General features: G+C 32.0%; 1 protein-coding gene across 1 annotated transcript; it reads right to left on the bottom strand.

Moving 5' to 3' along the window:
* Positions 1-1359: 1359 nt before the first annotated feature.
* LOC104248080 (endoglucanase 24-like) lies at positions 1360-6622 on the bottom strand. Its single transcript, XM_009804270.2, has 4 exons — positions 6164-6622; positions 3203-3502; positions 2249-2410; positions 1360-2108 (listed from the first exon to the last, which is right to left on the bottom strand). The coding sequence occupies exons 1-4, from the start codon at positions 6575-6577 to the stop codon at positions 1500-1502; spliced, it is 1485 nt and encodes a 494-aa protein (XP_009802572.1). The 5' UTR covers positions 6578-6622; the 3' UTR covers positions 1360-1499.
* Between the last annotated feature and the right edge of the window lie 14514 nt (positions 6623-21136).

The raw sequence follows: 21136 nt of genomic DNA, 5'->3' as shown, positions 1-21136 counted from the left end.
CACTTCTAAAGAATAGTAGTTAATGAGATTTATAAAGATAAAATGTGGATAATTTTTTAATACCAAAGATATAAGGAATTTTTACACAAATAGTCGGCCATCATTGTTACTTTTTCTAGCCATACATATAAATTGTATGTTGATTATATATAATTATACACACATAATGCATAAATTCTGCCAAAATTATATATCCACCGATATTTTTTAGTTTAATGGTTGGATGAGCAACTATTTGGATTCATTCTTCGAGATAATAAATGGATGCACACCTGCTTCGCGTCTCTACCAGCCCATTCCCTACCGTTTAATATATTATGTGATTCCTCTGACTTGTTTGTTTTATCTCTTCAATTTCCTTTTACCAAATTCAAAACGAAATTACAAATTGACACAAAATAGTTGTGTTTCTTGTTCTTCTTCCGAAGTGAATTTGAATGTACCAGTTTAAAAGATTTCAATGGTGTATGGACTAGAAAACAATTTTTTTTTACGAGTGTTGGAATAGAACTTCAGGAGAATTGTTTTCAAAAAACACTCTTTTTGTGTTTTCGGTTTTTATAATTGTATTATGCGACAAAATATATATTCTCAAGTGGCACAAAAACCATTAATTAAAAATAGGGGTAGCAAACAGGCGGGTCGGATCGGATATGGGACGGGTCGAAAACATGTAATAATAAAATGGATAAATTATCCGATCCGGTCCATATTTAATACGGATAAAAAACGAGTTAACCGGCGGATAATATGGGTACCATATTAGCCATGACTTCATGAATATGATCACTTTTGGGAGAATTTCTAGTCTCCCAAACTTGAGGAACCTAAATGGATAATATAGTTCTTTTCCATATTTGACCTATTTTTAAAAAAGTTTATTATCCAACCCATTTTTAGTGGATAATATAGGTGATTAACTGTTTTCTTTTAACCATTATGTCACCTTTAATTTAAAAACAAGAATGGTTAAGCGGTTAACTAGTGTTTTACATATGGAAAAATAGAAAGAAAATTTCATGTTGAGAGGATCCAACTACATTTGCAAAAGCCTAAAATTTAAATAGGAAAATGACACCGTATAGTCTCTCTCAAGATAATACCAGAAATATATATCTATATATATGTTATACATAAAAAATATATAAATTTTATACACTTTTATGGCTATCGAATATAAATAGTGTCGACCACGAGTTAAAAGTGATCTTTGCCAACTTAAAATAACAACAAAAATTACGAGTTACGAGTGGTCCTTCATCCAAAGAGAGGCACAATCATATTAAGATTTAGTACTTAATTCTTTTCTAAAATTTTAAAGCAACATGTTAAGTTTGAACCACTTAATAATGCTCACACTCTACAAATGCCACAATAAGCTATTGTGACTATATATATTCTCATATGAATTGAAACCAAAAAGCCTCTTCCTTCTTAGCATATGCAAGACGAGAGACTATATATACAAATCATCACCAGAACCATTTGGTCTGGGACTCTTAACTAATGTTAGGATTAGCAGCAAAATAAGCAAGTGCACCTACAAATGGTGCATTAATATAAGTAGTTGGCTCAGATTTACGAAAATCATCCCTACTATCATCATAAACATCATCTTCTCCAGGACCACCAACAATTGCACCAACTAAAACATTAGGATTTGGGTGTGATGAGTTAAAATAAATCGAGCCCTCTCTGCACGCGATGAACTGAGGATGATCTTTAATCGATGGTAGGGACGAGCCACGATGATGAATTTTTGAAGGATAGTAATTACTATAACCAACCATATAAGACATTCCTTTAGGATTATCTCCCAAAATGTAATCAACTTGTCTCTTACCAATTTTTCGAAGCATCGTTGGATTGACACTAATAGTGCCACAATTCAAGATTTGTGATGATTTTTCTAAGTAATTTGCGTAGATGAGGAGTAAAAATGTGATGGTTGTAGCATGTTGTAAATTGCTTCCTCCTGGTTTGTAAATTAGGCCGCCAGGAGAGTATTCTATATGTGAAGATGATGATTCTGGGATTAATGTGCACATGAAACTATCTGCTGATGCTTTGTACGATTGGAGCGAATACACGCTCCCTTCTAAGACTTCCTGCATTATTAATCTCTGCATTACAATCTCGACTTGTCTTTATTCTCAAAGTAATAGTACAATGTTACTCTGCTCGAAAACTTTACCAAATAATTAATAAAAGTAGGTAGAAGAGTATTGTACGAATGAATGAAACTGACCTTAGAAACAAGAACATTAAGGCCAGCGTGCTTATTGTCCCATCCAAATTCATTGATGTTGTCATCTGCCCCAAGTGTTTGACGATTCTCTTGTATGTAATTCATATAAGTGTCACTCTGGGTAGCCCTCCTCAGCCACGCTGCTCCCCACAATAACTCATCCTATTATACAAAGGCTCTAAATAATTATAATTACCGACAATATAAATAAATTTTTATATAGTGTATGTGATTTGACATGTTCAATATGTTACATATATACCTTATTTTTCAATTTCAACAATCAGCGCAATTTAACATGTTATAATATATACTTATTCGAAATCTACAACAACATATTAAACAACAGAAATATTAAAAGTGTCCGTACTAGATCACAGATTACTATACTGCCATGTGCGACATCATTACTATTTTGAGAATACAATAACAACGACAACCTAATGAATTCTCATAAGTGAGGCCTGGGGACTACTTTGAGAATAACAATTTGTTTTTATTAAATAATATACATTGTAAAAATATGTTTAACTATGAAAAGATTGTGATTGTATCATTTATACTCTCTAAGTATAAAGATTCTTTTCACGACCATGTTAGTTTAATCATGATATTAAGTTTGATACATCATTTTTACCAAGTTAGCAATTATGTTTATCATAAAAATTGACCTATAATTATATTAAAATCATGACCTGATTGTATAATTATTTTCAACAGACCCATATCAAAATTATGCATGGAGTAGCTATTTGTCTAATGATCTACAATAAATGAGTTAATTAGTTAGCAACAGACACTACTAAAAAATCAGGTTTTTGCAACGGACAAATTATGTAGCTAAACAGAAAAATTTGTTGATAATCTCATTTAGCGACGGATTAGCGACATATTGTCAAGAAATTCTGCTAGCTACGAGTAATATAACGACAAATTAGCGAGAACAATGCTTGCCTGATATCCATCAAAATCACAATAATACGGACAAACTCCATCTCTAATATTGAGATTGTCACTGTAAGCTCCACGGTTCCTATCTGCAAAATCAAACACCCTAGTGGATGTTCTCAAGAGTGTGTCTGAATATCCGGGATCCGACGACCGGAAAGCAATGGATGCAGCTGCGAACGCAGCTGCAGTCTCTCCGGCCACATCGGATGCCGGATTCGGAGCATCCACTGTATATACTGTCCTAGCAGTGTCCATATCTTCTGGCCTTTCCCAACAGTTATGGTCCAGGACTGGATCCCCCACCTATAGCATCAAAATACCAAAAGAAGTAAATAAGTCAGCTACCATAAGTTATTGCTAGTAATGTCCCATTTAATTCTCAACCTTTTCTATCCAAAGGAAATAAAGTGTCATGTGAGGATAAGTTATGCTGAGATTAGTTATTCTGGTTGTTTTTATCTATTGTTTGGTATGTTGTATTAAAAATGACATTTGCATAATTTCTAAAAATAAGGTATAAGTTATCTCTGCACTAATTATCTCACTCCTTACAAGGTATAAATTATCCGGGCATTAATTTTAATCCCGAGATAACTTATACCAGGTTTGCTAACCAAACAAAGTATTAAGGTGGTATTAAAACTTTTGTGTCAACACTATATCTGCTAATATCTCATACCAAACTGACTCCTAATAGTATAAAAAATATTACACTATCAAATCACTCATAAAAACTATTAACAATCTGTTATAAATAGTGAGAATCACAACCTGATACTTGCGATAACAAATTAAAGTATATATATTGATAATGTCAATTTTTGTTATATTGAACTATACTATACATAAGTTAAATTCCTTAAAAAATGGTATGAGATAGAGTACTTAGACACAATAAAGGAAAAAGAATCTTAGCACAAAAGCGATATGCAACGTGACCTACTCTATAGGTAACAATTGTTTTTAGTTCGGCGGTAATACATAAAACAAACAAACGTATGAAGTTCACGTGCTTATCGAAACAGAATTTACCTTTACAAAGTACTACTAACACATAAGGTAAATTTGAGTTACTACTGTAATTTTTATCTCTGACGGTAAAAAGAAAAAATTGACATAATCATGTTAGTTAAAAGCGAATACTGGAAGAATAACCCACAAAATTAAAAGAGAGGTGATGTGTATCAACCCGTTAAAGTGCATTGAGCGTAAAATATTGTGTATATTTTGATGTATATAATTAAGTGGGCGTTTGGACATGAGAATCGTAAAATTCTAAAAGAAGGTCAGAAGAAATTTGAAATGAAAATGATATTTGTAAATTAAAAATGTGTTTGGACATGAATATAATTTTGGGCTGTTTTTGAATATTTATGAGTGATCTGAATAAAAATTTTGAAAAATAGTCTTTTGGAGTTTTTTAAATTTTCAAAAAAATCCAAAATTCTTAAAATTGAAAATTTTATGGCCAAACACTGTTTTCGAAAAAGGTGAAAATTTTTCGGAAAAAAGTGAAAAAAATTCTTATGTCCGAACCGACTATAAATGTGTTAGAGACAAAAAACAACGACATAAATTCGTTTAAGACAAGAAATAAAGACATATTTAGAAGCTACTAATTCTTTTTAGGTGGAACTAACATGGGTAACCCATAGATCTAATCAAGATCCCACCAACCATGCCCGTGCACCAATCTTTTCCGAATTTTGGAGAAAATTATGTTTTCTTGCCTATGCAAATCCCAAAAGGACAAAAGTTCTATTATTTAATAGATGATCACTTAATTTTTATTTTATTATACCTAAAACAAGGAGTATTTATTTAACTCCATTTTGATGAATCAAGAAAAAGCAAGATGGTATAGGAAGTTGAGCTGCACGAAATCAAAGGTTCTAAAATTTTGGTGAAACCAAAAGATAGCGCCGTATGCCCCAAAAGAAAAGAGTTGAGAAAAAAGAGACAAAACATATCCACTCTAAGAATCAATTTCAACCACCCACACAGTACTACTACTGCTATTATTAACTCAATAGGTTCACATGTCTCATATCAGAGGAACCATAAAACCTGCCACTAAAGAATCCTTTATTTATCCAACCGATTCTTTAAGTAAACCAAGCATTTCCCACCAAATCATTGAAATTAAAATACTACAAAAATGAGTGAAAATCAAAGTTCTAAGAGTGTAATTTAACTGTTAATAAAATGAGTAAAAATCATAAGAGGTACTAGAGTTTAAATCCCAAAACGTATCTGCCCAAGTCTTTGACTGATGGGTAGATATCCTATCTTTGTGCCGATGAAAGGTAGCTAGCACTTATAGAATTAATAGAGATAAAGCAAGTTGGCATATACACCATTGATAGTAAAAGAGAAAATAAAAGCTATCCAACTCAATGTCATTTTCAAACTGATTCAATTTTGGTGGAACTCTTTTCTTTTTTTGATCTGTTTTAAAAAAAAATTAAAGGACAAAGTATGGTGCACCAAGCTTCCGTTATATTAGACTACGAGAGTCTATTGTACGCAGTCTTACCCTATATTTTTTTGCAAGAAGCTATTTTATGGCTCAAACCCATAACTTTCTGATCACATGGCAGCAACTTTAGCAGTTATCAAAAGGCTCCCCTTCTGTTTTAGAAATAATCATAGTTTTATATATTTAAAAATAATTTAATTTTAAATATTTTATACTATTATTTTGCTCTTAGTTACATACACTTGTAGAGAGAAATATTATGGCAGGTTTACCATCACAAATTTTAAAGCTCTTTTTACTTTCTCCGTGTTCATTAATCAAATAATGTCATATAAAATGAAGCGAGTGGATTGATATTTTTACATGCATGACACACAAGTCAAGTAAAAATTGAGCACAGAAAAAGCTTCGAATTCTGATAAAACGAATGGTGTTCGTTTCGTTTAGTCCCGTCAAAAAGCGAAAAAGGTTACTAATTAGCAAACCTGGACAAAAATGCGATTGGGTTGAGAGACAGTCTTGAGAAGATAATCAGTGGACCAACGGATAGCGACTAAAGCATTCCTTAATTCAGAGGGAGGCATATACTGCCCAAATTCAATCACACTCCAAGCCAACAATGTAGTGGTAAATGCCATCGGAAAATTAAACTTAACATTATCGCCGGCGTCGTAGTAGCCGCCGGTCAAGTCGGTGTTCACCATCCACCCGTCGCCTAAACCGGAATGTCCTCGCCAGTTCATTCTCTGGTCTTGTGGCAAATAACCAGAACGTTGGCCTTCGAAAAAGAGAATGGATTTTGTTAATGCGTCTGTGTAGTCGTGGTAGCTTCCTTGGATTATTTCAACTGAAAGTAAAAGAAGAAGAAGCATGAATTTTGAAGAAATGTTGTTCTTCATATTTTCTTAGCTTCTTCTCTTCTTACTGGTTGTGTGAAAAAAATTGATTGAGTTCGTGCATTTATAGTAGTAGAAGTAGAATGTAGTGCAATTCTTTTAATATTTTATATTAATAGTATTAGTGTATGCACATTGCCTATGTATCCCATATTATTATTAGTGAGCGTTTGGACATAAGAATTGTAAACTTCCAGGAAAAAAAATTAAGTAAAAATAGTATTTGAAAATTAGAGTTGTGTTTGGATGTGAATATAATTTTGGACTGTTTTTGAATTTTTGTGTGTGATTTGAAGTAAAAAAAATTTAAAAATATTTTTTTGGAGTTTTTAAAAGTATTCTAAAAATTTTGAAATTCATTTTCAAGTGAAAATTGAAAATTTCATGGCCAAATACTAATTTTTTTTAAAAAAAAAGTGAATTTCTTTTTCATGGTCAAACGGGCATTTGTGAAAAAAGTGAAACTTTCTAAAAACAACATAAATAATACTATTTAAAATGCATTCTAGTTATAAAATAAAATAAATAAATAATTTAAGTTCCAAAATAATAATATTGTTAATTATGTTTAAGAGTTTAGAACTACTCTAATAGTTCTTCCTCTAGTTTGTTCTAGTATTGCTTCTTTGTACAAAAATATTATTGGAGTACTATTTGATTGAAAGGTACAAAGGGCGTTCAATTTTACATAAAATTTGTGGACTAAAGTTTACCAATAACTAAAAATTCTTTACTCGCATTTAATCATTTTATGAAAATACTAAAACTTGTATCCTTCTCTTGTTCATACTTCATACCTTAGAAATCATATAGCTATCTGAACTCGACAAATATTACGATACTTATACAACAACAATAACAATATACCCAGTATTATCCCACATCGTAGGGTCTGAGGAAGATAGTGGTACGCAGACCTTATTCCTACGTTGTGAGAATAGAGAGGTTGTTTCCAATAGACCCTCGGCTCAGGATTACGATCCTTATAAAAAATTATTTTTACTTTTAACTCGATCATACCTTACTTTGCCTTTTTAAGAATCTTCATTTACACTCGACTAATTACATAAATAGGCCAGCTTCTTATTCCTGTGTAGTAAGATTTAAAGTATAGACAAAGTTTATTAAAAATAAAATAATAAAATTTTATAGATTGACTAATTAGACGAAAATTGAGTCTAAATCTCTTGAGATATGCAATTTTTCATAAGTTTAATATTTGCAAATTTGTTATGAAAATCGTGCTCCTATATAATATTTTACACTAAGAATGAATATTCAATCATATTAGCAAAAATAAGATAAAATATTCAATCATATTGTATGTATGCTTAGGCATGTACTTCGTGGTCATTTTTATAACATCAACGTTCATAATATATTGGTCACTTTAATAACATCAATATGTTCTTAATATATTCTACTAACTTCTAACAATTGTTTTTAAAATATACATATGCACTAAAAATATAAATTAATTATTCTTTGTAAGATCAAATATGCTTAATGCTTTAATATTCATGGTTCATTTATTTAAATGGTGAATGTGTGCACTTGTATGAAACCTTTTGATTTTTTTGTACTAAATTATATCTAAATTCAAAAGCTCGTATCGTACGCAAGAAAAGAAAATATACAAAAATATTGTTGCTTCTTAGGAAACTTGAACTTGGATATATGTAAACACATGGCTGCTAGCGAATTCATACTAATATTTGTTAAATATGCCATGTAAAATAATGATTCATGCTTAAATGGCCAGACAAACTCACCATGTAATTTTTCAAAATTCTGAATATTAGCAAAAGTAATATGAGGGGAAATATAATTATGTTATATAATTCAAATAAAAAATAAATTATATAAGGGAAATCTTGTTCAAATTTAAAATCCTAATTTAGGACTTGTGACGCAGTTCAAATAAGATTTTTTTTTAAATAATTATCGATTTCAAGGTCCTAAATATTAGGTTAATAATTAAATTATAATTTTGTCCAATGTGAAATATATTTTTAAAAGATTAAAAAAGCGAACAATATTTCACTAAAGATAGTCGTGCTTTTAATATAGTATAGGTAATATGAAGGAGTGTACTTCGGGAGAAAGACTTTTGACGCATAGCAAAAGTATCATTGAAACTTATGAATTTAAACATGATATAATATTTTTATAGCTATAAGAATATAATGTAAGCTTAAAATGAGAAGATTAAAGTGGTATAATTTTTAAATATAAAAAATATATTTCTTTTCGGAACAGAATAAAAGAGATAGAGTGTCATATAAAATGCAACAACGAAAATATTCTTTCTGAAATAGTAATTAAATTCTGGTCTTAATTACTTTATATTTTATCATTAATAAAATAATTTTATAATTATAAAAAGATCATGTCACGATAATTTCTTAAAAAATATTTTTTATTGAGTCAAATACCGGGAGAATTAATAATGGTAGCAAAAATAGTGTAAATGGAGGGATCACGGGGGAGGGAAAATGGAGTGCAGAGATTGGAAAGGAGTGAAGCAAATAGGCGCCGACACAAAAAACAAGTAGAGTAGTGTCAGTTAAAATTCACATGCAACGAGAAATGTGACTCCTTTTATGTCCCCATTACATATTGCTTTCTACTTACTCCCAACTATTCCTAACCACTTGTATTTCTATGATTCATTATCCTCGAAAAAATATAGGTCGCTTTTCATTATTTTAAGTAGGGGCGTTCATAAAAATCCGAAAAATCGAACCAAATCGAAAATCAAATTAAACCGACCAAAACAATCGATATTTTTTGGTTTGGTTTTGAATTTAAAAAACCGATCAAATTTGGTTTGGTTTTGGTTTCAATCAGAAAAAATCGAACCAAACCGACTATAGGCGTAGCTATTTCAAATTTATTATTACACCTATATATATATGTATATTTTTATACAAAGTTTCAAAAATTTAATGATAAATGTTAATAGTTTGCACTTTTAGTATAGTTCTTTACCTTTACATTCTAGTTTGATTGGTAATTTTCTTTTGTTAAGTTTAAGAATCCATTTCGTATTAAAAATAATATATTTTTAATTGAGTCCTTAAATTATTCATCACTATTTGATTCAATTATCATCAATATATCTTGGTAAATAATAGATTTCTTAAAGGGCAATTGATTAGATAGTGTTACGTTGAAAATATGGTCGCCGGAATATGTGTTTGGTAGTGTATGTCTTATATTTAAGAAAAAACCGACAAATAACCGAAAAAACCGAAAAACCGACATAAACCGAATCGAGAAAAAACCGACTTAATTAGTTTGGTTTAGTTCTAATATTTGAAAAACGACTTACTTTATTTGATTTCTTTTAAGGGAAAAACCGATCCAAATCGAACCATGGACACCCCTAATCCTAAGGAAAAGAAAAGGATGACTTCGCCGTATCTATAATTTAGGATTTTCAGTTATACGACTTATTATAGTTGTATATTTTCTGTATAATTTTATATTATATAGTACTCTGTCCATTTCATTTTATGTAATGCATTTTAACTACGTATGGAGTTTTAAAAAAAAATCAAAGACTTTTTAAATAAAGAAATATATCATTATTTTTTGGATCGGCTAAAAGAAGTGAATCACATAAATTGAGGCGGGGAAAATTTATAATTGTCTATATTCTTTAAACGAATATGTAATTATCTACATGAGTTTCGCAAGTATAGCAGATCCAAATTCGAATAAAGAATTAGAGCTGGGTAGATTAACAATTAGTATAAAAATAATTAATTTACGCATAACTTTTGAGTATTGAGTAAAACGAAGTAAATAGACATGTTTTTTTATAATTAATTTCAACTCTTTTGTGACTGAGTACGACATGAGTACTGTTTTGTCTGTGTAAATGTGCACAACAGTAGGAAGTTAAGGGCCCGTTTGGCCATAAAAAAAGATTCCTCTTTTTTTTTTTGAAATTTTTTTCACTTTTTTTCCGAAATTAGTGTTTGACCGCGAAATTTTCAATTTTCACTTAAACATGAATTTCTAAAATTTTCGAAAATTTAAAAAACTCCAAAAAATATTTTCAAAATTTTCACTTCAGATCACTCACAAAAATTAAAAAACAACCCAAATACAGCTCTAATTCTCAAATACTATTTTTTTTTTCACTTGAATTCTTTTTTCCACTTTTTAACGAAATTTTACTATTCTTATGTCCAAACGCCCACTAAAAGTGCTATAGTTTTAGTTTCTGTTATATTGAGGAACGTGGTCTGGGACACTCCAACTAGAGAATGGACAGTTAAAGGAGAAGAGAAAGCCAAAACTTCATATATACTTCACCATCTTTAGAGAAGCGTCATCCTAAAGAAATTAGGGCTGTTCATTCGGATCGGATATCCGAAATCCGAATCGATCCATTCAATTTTGAATTTCGGATTTCGGATTGGATTGAATTTCGGATTATGTTTATTAAAATTTCGGATTTCGGATCGGATTTCGGATTGTATTTTAATCCAATCCAATCCGAAATCCGAAATTATTAGGACATGTATAAATACTACACTTTAATTTACATCAACCTCCAAGTTATTACATTTACAATTGCTAGATTTAGCTATATTGGCACCATAGCACTCTCATAATTGCATAAACATGAATTTTTTTTAATGTATTGCCTCTTTTACAAAGAAAATATACATATTAGTTTAACTTTGAGGCATAATAATACGATCCGATATCCGATCCGATCCAAACTTTAAAATCCGATCCGATCCGATATAATTCGGATCGGATTCGGATTGCATTTTCTAGAATCCGAAATCCGAAATTCGAATCCGAAATATGCTAAATCCGATCCGATCTGATCCGTGCACAGCCCTAAAAGAAATATACAGATGCAATATGCTTGAAAAAGAGATAAAGTAGTTACTATATCTCCTTTTTTCTTTCTTTCTATTTCTTGATGGTTTATGCCAAGTGTGCATATATAAGTCATTGGCGGATCCACAGCCAAAGGCGGAGCTAGAACCCCCGATACGTGTTGGGTCGAATATAGTAATTTTTGCTCATATTATATTTTGTCAAAAAAATTATTATGTATAAATATAAATTTAAAACTCATTTATTAGTACTAGAAGTCATCACTCTAATTAAATTCCTGAACCCGTAAGTTGGAATCTTGATTTCCCCTCTATTCATAACATAACATGTAACTTCACGGGAATCCTATACTTTTTATTTTACAACGTGGAATAGTAATTACTAACAACTTGTTTGGATGGTTGTTAGTTGTTACTTGTTGTATTGTATCATATTATTACTTCAAATATAATGTTTGTTTTGACTGTTACTTAAATTTTATTGTATTGTACCGTATCATTTAACTCCATCGTTAAGTAACAACAAAAAGTGTCACTTTATGGAACGATTGATTTGGTGTGGCCGCGTGGTTTTCTTGTGTTTTTCCTCTCATCTTGTCATTTTTTATTATCAAATAATCCTATTTTATCCTTTACCCTACATTTTTATATAATATTATTACCTCATACCTTACTTTTTCTTTATAATATTGCAAGTTAATTCTTTATATTGTTGGTGCATAACATCATGAAACGACGACAAACAATACAATCTATTCAAAATTTGTATTTATCAAAACAATATAATATAATACTATACGATTATAACAACCATCCAAACAAGTTGTAAATGTTCGTTTCTTTTTTTTCTTCAAATATATCGAGTTCGAATTTTGAGAATGAATTATTTTTTGTAGGAAGTACTAAAACTCACATATTGATCAGCTTTCTATGACGTGAATCTGGACTATTAGATTAGAACATTCTGGGCATTGAATAACACAAAGAAGTAGTAACCACACAAATTCTAAACCTACTTTACAAGAGACAAACAGTAAGTTGCATAGTTTTTTTGTTTTTTCTTTCGTTTAGGACTTCTTTTTTTTTTTTTTTTGCCGTGGTTTCCGGGCGATCGCTTTGCGAACCCGACTATCTGTACCCACCGGGTCCCGCTGTTTCAAGGCAGGTCCACCACGGTTAGTTCCACGGGGCCCTGGAGACGCGGCCGGTTTGTAATGCCTCTAGTGGCCCTGCTGGGGCTCGAACCGGCGACTTGAAGGACTTTGTCCTCAAGCCTTTACCAGCCGAGCTACCCCTCAGGGTTTCGTTTAGGACTTCTGTTTGCGTTTGGGGCGAAAAGAATTGGGAAAATGTCATTATATATATATATATATATATATATATATATATATATATATATACAAATTTTATATACTTTTTCGGCTAACAACTATAAATAGTTTCTAGCGCAGGCTAATTCTGAAGAGTTAGAGGAAACAGAGTACTAAATAGTGATGGAAATAGGAAATTGTGAATGATATAAATCTAGATACACGAGTAGATATCAAATGGAAGGCTTAGCACCTCTTATTCGTTATGCCATTTATAACAAATGAAAGTAGAAATTAAAGAAGCTGTTCTTAGATAAGTCGACATACCAACCAATGAAAACGATATCTACAAAAAGGACTAACCCATTAATCAAAATTTTTATTGCTATAATTGGCCCATAAATTAATTTGCACCATAAAATATTTTGTCGGAGGACCTTTGGTTTCAATTTTTCTCCTAGGTGGGCTCTTTCGGCAGCACCTACCTTATGCTTGTGGCTATATTATATTATATGCTTTTAAGTCCAAATTAAAATTATAAATCAATTTTTTGTTTTCTTCTGCCATTGGACTTTCATAATATAAGGATTGGCCTGAGGTTAGCTAATGAAGCTCGTAGCCAGCATGTGCTAAATTTGGGCACTAAACAAATAAAGAATCAAATACTACTCTCAAAACCTAACATTGAGCTACTCAACCAAGACATTTACGTTAAATGTTTACACATTAATGAGTTTATACTAAAATCTATTACTGAATTAACCCTTTTCATCTGTATGCAGATCTATATTTAATATATGATTCATGCATTTGTCCGAAATACAAGCAAGAGGGCCATTCACATATTTATACCCAAAAAAATAACTTGCTTGTAAGTTGTAAATGGAGGACGAAAAGTTAAGTGTTGTATTTTGCCGCTGGCTTGGGGATAAAGTTGTAAATTTTCATGTCACTCATTTTTGTCCCACCCATTAAATTTATACTAACTATTTAAAAAATAATAATTGATGCCCAATTTTTGAATAACTTCAAATACATATATTTTTCTCTTTTTGACAATTAGAAGATTGAGATTTATTCTTTATAATATTTGAAAGTTATGTTTCAAATTTGAGCTCATTTAGAGTAGATTTGGGTATTGAATCGTGTATTGGATTGTTGAAATTCGAAAAATAAGTTTATGTTTCAAAACCTAAGATTCAAAATCTGAAGTTGAATTCAATGGATTGAATTATTTAAGATTCGAATTTCTGAAGTTGCATTTGACAGATAGAAGAACTTCAGATTTAATTTCTGAAGTTGCATTGAAGAGATTGCACAACTTCAAATTAGAGCGGGTACACTTTGCAAAATTTAGTGCAATACAAATATAACTTCAATGATGGCCCAAAAGTAAGTATATATAAAAAAAATTCATATAATGATTCAGTCAAATTTCACTTATTATTATGGACCGTTATTTATAGTGTAATTTTTTTTATATTACTAATAATTTGAAGATTTAACCTAAATAGCAGCCTATCCAATTACTTAAACTAAAAATAGCCAGCGAATGTATAACATACGTATAATCATGTATAATGATAAATTTCATTCGACTACTAGAGCAGGCCGCAGGGCCCAATATGTGAAGTTATCGGGACAAATTCAAAAATAGACAGATTTACAAATGATCATTCAAAAATAATCACAGTTTCAAAAGTAATCGAAATTTAGCCACTTCTTATGTAAAGATAAATCTGAACGAAAACACTATTCAAAATCTGGAAAAATACTCCAGCATAATATACTGGAGTTCCAGCATAATATACTGGAGTTTAGAACACCGGTGCTCCAGTATATTATACTGGAGCCAACAAAGTATACCGGTCCAGCATAATATGCTGGAAGTTCATACACGGGTGCACCGAACTCCAGTATATTATGCTGGACCGGTTTCTGTTGCAACAAAATAGTGGCTATTTTTTAATGACTTGACAAACGCTGGCTATTTTTGAATGACCAGTCCGAAAACTGGCTAGACCTTGCTATTTTAACGAAGTTATCTGAAGCTAGTCTTCAACACTCTCGACAAGTGGATGAACTTATAACAATCAGCAGCAGCTAGTAGCAAGACCTAGGCTACCAGACCAGCAATACACTCAAGAATCAATATGTGATCCTGATCCAATATTGAAAGTCTGAAACACCAAAATCCAACTTTACTCCATCATATATACCAAGAAAACCTTTAAAACAAATCCCCATCTCTTCATCAACCAGCAGATTCACCAATTAAAATGCCCATTCTCTAACTGAAAATCACCATTCTAAACAACAGTAGCTCTAAATACAAACAAAATATTTTAAGCAAAAGTAATCAAAATTACAATTCCAAGATCCAAAATATAATGCAAATGTCAACCTCACTTCATAAACAAGCAGATTAAGACATAATCATTAACCACCCACACACCTTCAGTCTGTCGCATTTCCTCTGTTAGCATCTCATGGGGATACCGGCTAGAAAAAAGAGGCGAAGCAAAGATTCAAAATTATGGGTTCTGAAGTGCCACGGAACTCATAACTTGTCTTAGTTATTGAATTCGCAATTAAATATTTGTATATATTTACAACTTGTTTGGATGGTTGTTACTCATTATATCGTATCGTATTGTTACTTAAATTTTATTGTATATATCGTTAAATCCGTCGTTACATAACGACGAAATGTGTCACTTTATGTAACGACCGATTTGGTGTGGTCGCGTCGTTACCTTGTCTTTTTCTCTCAATCTCACCATTTATTATTATTAAATTATTTTATTTTATCATTTACTCTATCTTTTTATATAGTAATTTTACCTTGTATCATAATTTTTCTTTATAATATTGCAAGTTTATTCTTCATATTGCTGGTGTGTGATATCATGAAACGATGACAAACGACACAATCTATCCAAACATTGTATTTATCAAATGATACAGTACAATACAATATAGTACGATACGATACATTATGAAACGATGCGTAACAACCATCCAAACAAGCTGTTAATGAACTTTCTAATGCAAATACAATGGTTAAGTAAAAGTGACTGGGTTCAACTGAACCCACAGCTAATAAGCTAGCTCTGTCTCTCTTGTAAACCTTCCAAAGGCGCACTCATCTGCTGCAAGCATGATTGCCCCATACATTGTCTCCTTCACCTTCAATGGCTTTAGCGACGCTAGGAATTTCGGTAAATATGTAACCTAAAACATGGAGTAGCTAGAATATTGATGCTTTCCTTCAGAAGAGCTGCCTATAGGAGGCAACCGCCTACAAAATCAGTCAAGTAAACATTATCATATACTCAAAACACAAATTAATTATAAGGTTATTATGCTCTAAGTCTTTGGTATCGTTCTTTTCCACATTATCTATATTTTTTCTGAATACATAATAACAAAGCGATTCATCCAAAATAGAGCGAAGTTAGAAATAAATCAACATACGAAGGGGAAAAGTTAACGTTTCACACATGCTGGACTGTCAGAAAAGTTAAACTTACCCTACACCACGAATGATTTGTAATAGTTATGAGAGGCAGTTAGATTAGCTGTTAATTAGCTGTCAAGAAAGTAGTTACATGGTTAGTTAAAGACACGTGAGGTGCACGTGTGAGGTGAGCTAACAGAACTGGATGCTATATGAACATGTATCTGCACTCATTTGCTTTCTAAGCTAATATAGAATTCTCCGTCAATTTCCTCTCCCTTCTCTCTTCTCTCTATAATTATATATGAATTTTCAATTGCAATTGGTCAATTTGACATGGTATGAGAGCAGATGCCTGGAGGCATCCTCTTTCCGGCGAGATTCCAGTAGTTGCCGAAGAACACGAAACTTCAATTGGAGACAGATATGATCCAAAATGACCAAAATGACGAAACTCCAAGCCAGCTTCCACACCACTTGAGGCTAATACCAAAATGACCACTGTTAAATTTGACAAATTAATTGGAGACAGAGATAATGCAACAACCAAAGAGGTCTCACTGAAAAGATTCACTGAGGGTAGTCAAGTACATCAAAGGTTGCCCTGGTTTAGGGGTATTTCTAAGCCAGACCTCAGCTACTCACTTGACAACTTACTGTGATTCTGATTGGGTTGCGTGTCCTAACACCAGGCATTCCGTGACAAGATATGTCTTCAAACTGGGTGACTCCTTGATTTCATGGAAGTCAAAGAAGCAACACACAGTCAGCAGAAGCTGAGTATCGCAGCATGACAGCCTGTGTAGCAGAGGTTGTGTGGTTAGTTGGGTTATTGCAAGACTTAGGTGTGCTTATCTCCTGACCAATTCAGCTTTATTGTGATAGTAAAGCAGTCATCCAAATTGCAGCAAATCCTACATTCATGAGCGGACCGAGCATATAGATATTGATTTTCGTTTTGTCCGCGAAAAGGTAAAACCATGCCTCATTCAAACCACTTATACTGCCACTCAGTCTCATATAGCAGACCTCTTAACTAAAGGTTTAGGTGTCAGTCAACATCATTTTCTTCTTTCCAAGCTAGGAGTGCTCCATGTCTTTCAACCTCCAGTTTGAGGGGAGTAATGGAAGATGTAGAGTAGCAGTTAGCTGGTCGTTATGAGAGGTTGTTAGATTAGCTGTCAAGAAGTTAGTTACACGGTTAGTTAAAGGACACGTGAGCTGCACGTGTGAGGTGTGAGCTAATAGAACTAACAGCTATATAAATACTAGTAGGGATAGCCCGGACTTCGCCTAGGCCCAACATAAACAATCTATATTGTTTCATTACACTATGTTACTATTGATTCTCACTGTAACATTTTGACTTTCTCTTATGAGAGGTTTTACTAATTTTTCAAATTCTTTGTCATGATTTTTTGTAAGTACTAAAGAGAAATATAAAAAATACTACTACTGTAAATAAATGTACAGTGACAATATCTGCAAGGACCCAAAAGCAAAGCGCATAAAGTTCTTTATCCTTTGACTTTTAAATTTTAGTTTTTAATATCATATAAGTTCGTCAAAAAGTAGATCGAGTTGAGCGCGTTGTGAACTAAATCATCAGAAAGGACAAACCCTGTATCCAAAATGTGCGAGCCTAGTTGATCTGCACAGAGTTAAAAGGAGTATCCATGAAAATGTTTATGATCATTATTATTTCGAAAATGAGTTGATAACAGTATTGCTGAAGTAGAATCAAGTGAAACTTTATTAAAATATTAGTAAATGAATAGCATAACGTATGTAAATACAAGTATTGATAATGAGCGAAGGAGCATACCAATTTACATTTGATAACTTTAATGAAATTGGTAAAACAATATCTCAAGAAGGCTAGTACATGCCACCTCTATTAATATTTCCAGATGTAAGCCATTTCTTCTCAGGAAAAGCATGTAATTGTATCTCGCAAAGAACTCGTCGTATAGAGAACACATACTAACAGGAAAACTCTATCAATATGAGAAGACTATCCATAAGTACGTCAATCAACATATTCAAAGACCTTTTTGCCTAAATCAAGTTAAAATCAGAGGATTCTTAGTTAGGTCTCTTAGTTTACTGGAAAATTATACTTTTAACTCCTTTGTTTCGCCTTTCGCCATTCCTTCTTATTTGTACAAGACCTTTTAGTTGGCGAGTTTGTATCTTTGTGTCAAATGAATAAGCTTTACTAACTGGACCTTTTCAATGCAGTCAAATTCGTCCATAACTTGCACTAATCAAGTGATTTATCAAAAACTCTTCTTATGTATCTAAACAACAACAACAACTAGTTTGAGTGTGAACTCCTTGACGGTTTTATATGAGTATGAACTTCAGCTAACAAATGGAGCAACTAAAAAGTATCCTACATAACTGATATGTCTTCTTAAGCAAAAAATTTATTGCCAAATAAAAACATCAAGGCCATTTAACAATTGTCATCTAATGTTTTTTTACAATACAAATGGAAAGAATGCCGGTAAGAAATAACATCTTCTGTATCTTATGCCATAGTTTAATGTCTAGCAAGCCGAAATAGTATCTGAAAATAAAAATACCAACTTACTTTAGTTATGGCCACTAAGAACCACTAAGCTTGGAAAGTAAGTAAGGAACCCAAATTGGATGTTTCAAAATTTTGCCCTACAATAATAGCTGCACAATACTTTTTGCAGTCATGCAAAAAACCTAATTATACAAAATAATTTACACAAGCTAGTTACCTAAGATACTACGAGAAGGAAATTCAAAACACTGTTAAGAAATGGAGAGTATGTTGTCCAGATAAGGCCACATGTGCTCAAGAAATTTATTGAGTCAGTCCAGCTTCGGCAACATATAAAGATAATAATTATGTATAATAACTAAGCAACTCTAAAGATGCAGGTTAAACATGTAACTGAATACATACACGGTTATTATCCAGACAATAAACTCAACCAGTAATTTCAGGAAGTAATTACTGCAAGCTTTGAGAATCTTGCTCGACTAATAGATGAATAGCAGGTCTTGATAGAGTAAATGATTTCAAAGGTGTTGATTGTGTAAAATAGAAAATATTATCTCTTCCAATGATAAAAGTACAGAAGTAAGACATATGGAATATATCAATGAGCAAGAAGGAGACATAAGTTAAATATGAGCAAAGTTCTAACGTTCTAACAACATGGCTACTAACTGACATATATTAAAGTACTCAACATTTCATACCTTTAAGATAGTAATCAGAAATAGTAGTTTGGTCCTGAGTATTTATTTTAATTTGAGCAATTCATACACTCTTATTTATACCCAACCAGAAAGGCTAACTAAATAACTCAGACTATCCAAATCTTTACTTTGAGACAAAGAACGAAAAAATCAAAGCTCTATAATTTACAGGTTATACATTAAAGATTACAGTCTGATTATCAGTTTATTGAAGCTCAGTGATGTCAAACTTATAAACCTTCAAACAATAGAGCCGTAATAAAAGACCCAACACGATAGATCAACAAACTAGCTTTTTTAACTATGCGTTTACCTTGAAAGAGCAAAACGGAGTAGTGAAGAACGTCACCGAAGTCGTGAAGATGAACAAATTGTTTTGATCTTTATGCTCTGTGTTTCATAGAAACCCAGCTATAGAATCACAACAAAATACCTAAAAAGAACTTCTAAAACCAATGAGCTTGAGTTTTATACCATGCAAAGGATTATATGTTATTGGTACCTACTAAACCCAAACCAATAACAAGAAGAATAAGTTTTAGTCAAGATAAAAATGAACCATCAAATAGAGTGCTTAATTCATGACGAATTGGTTCTGGAATATATGGAAAAAAAAACAATAAATTTAGCTAAATAAGAACGGCAAGATTTATTCATATTAGGTTCCTATGACTATAAGTATGTATAGCTGCAATTAAACAAACTACAAGATGACATAGAAGTGGGTAAGCAGGCATGTCCAATGGTCCACTCTACTCTCAGTTACTATGGTTCTTCAAGTAAGAAAAATTTAAGTTTATGTCCTTGTCTCCATTATATAGGATGTGGAAAGGTATTCAAGAAGGAAAACTGCAGAGGGCAAGCTACCAAGATACAAAGTTCTATACTACAGGGATCAATACATCCTTAAACACATGATAACCAGCTTTAACCCAACTTCATTCATATTCCAAGGCAAAACTTTGTCAAGTTCTCAGTTTCGAGTAGTAACAATTTCAAAGGGTATTGGCTTGTGCAAATTAATATTGTGTGTAAATTTAAGTATCTCCGAAGCTAACACAATGAACATTACCTTTTTCAACTAAGAACACTTTTTGAATGATCTAGGACATGCCTTTGAAACTTTTAAATAATGTTGCTTTATTACAATTTTTTATTGGCATCTCTAAAGCGTTGAAAAAAGTACAGAGTCATACTTAATCGCAATCTGAATGCCAAAATAATGAAAGTATAATTTTAGAAAATATTATTCTTGCATAATATTCTCTCGGGCAGCTTATTTTTTTCGATTGTGCTGTAATATTTTACCATTTTGTAAGCCCGAACCAATATCAAAGTACCAGATACAACATAGCTGGGGAAAAACTTTTTAATCCCATGCAATTACCCTGACAGAGCATGCAGCTGGCGGATGACGATGTTACCAGTGTTGCAAGGATATGACCAAATCACTCTGTTATTCAAGGAAATCCAGTAACAGATGTAACCTTCGATTAATCTTTTTTGAGAATCTCAGTAGAAGTCAAAATTTTAATTTTGGAAAAACAATATGCGAAAATCAAAGAGAAGAAAGTAGCAAAACCCAAAGAAAAATAGAGAGGAAACAAAGCAAATCGAAAGGATTTACTTTGGTAGAAGAAGCTTGAGCGGCGAAAAACTATGCGTCAAATATTGAGGAGAGAGAAAA

Source organism: Nicotiana sylvestris, chromosome 1 (genome assembly GCF_000393655.2).
Source record: "Nicotiana sylvestris chromosome 1, ASM39365v2, whole genome shotgun sequence".
In the NCBI taxonomy this organism is placed as follows: Eukaryota; Viridiplantae; Streptophyta; class Magnoliopsida; order Solanales; family Solanaceae; genus Nicotiana; species Nicotiana sylvestris.
The sequence above is the reverse complement of the archived record's forward strand: the minus strand, read 5'-3'. Positions and strand labels throughout refer to the sequence as shown.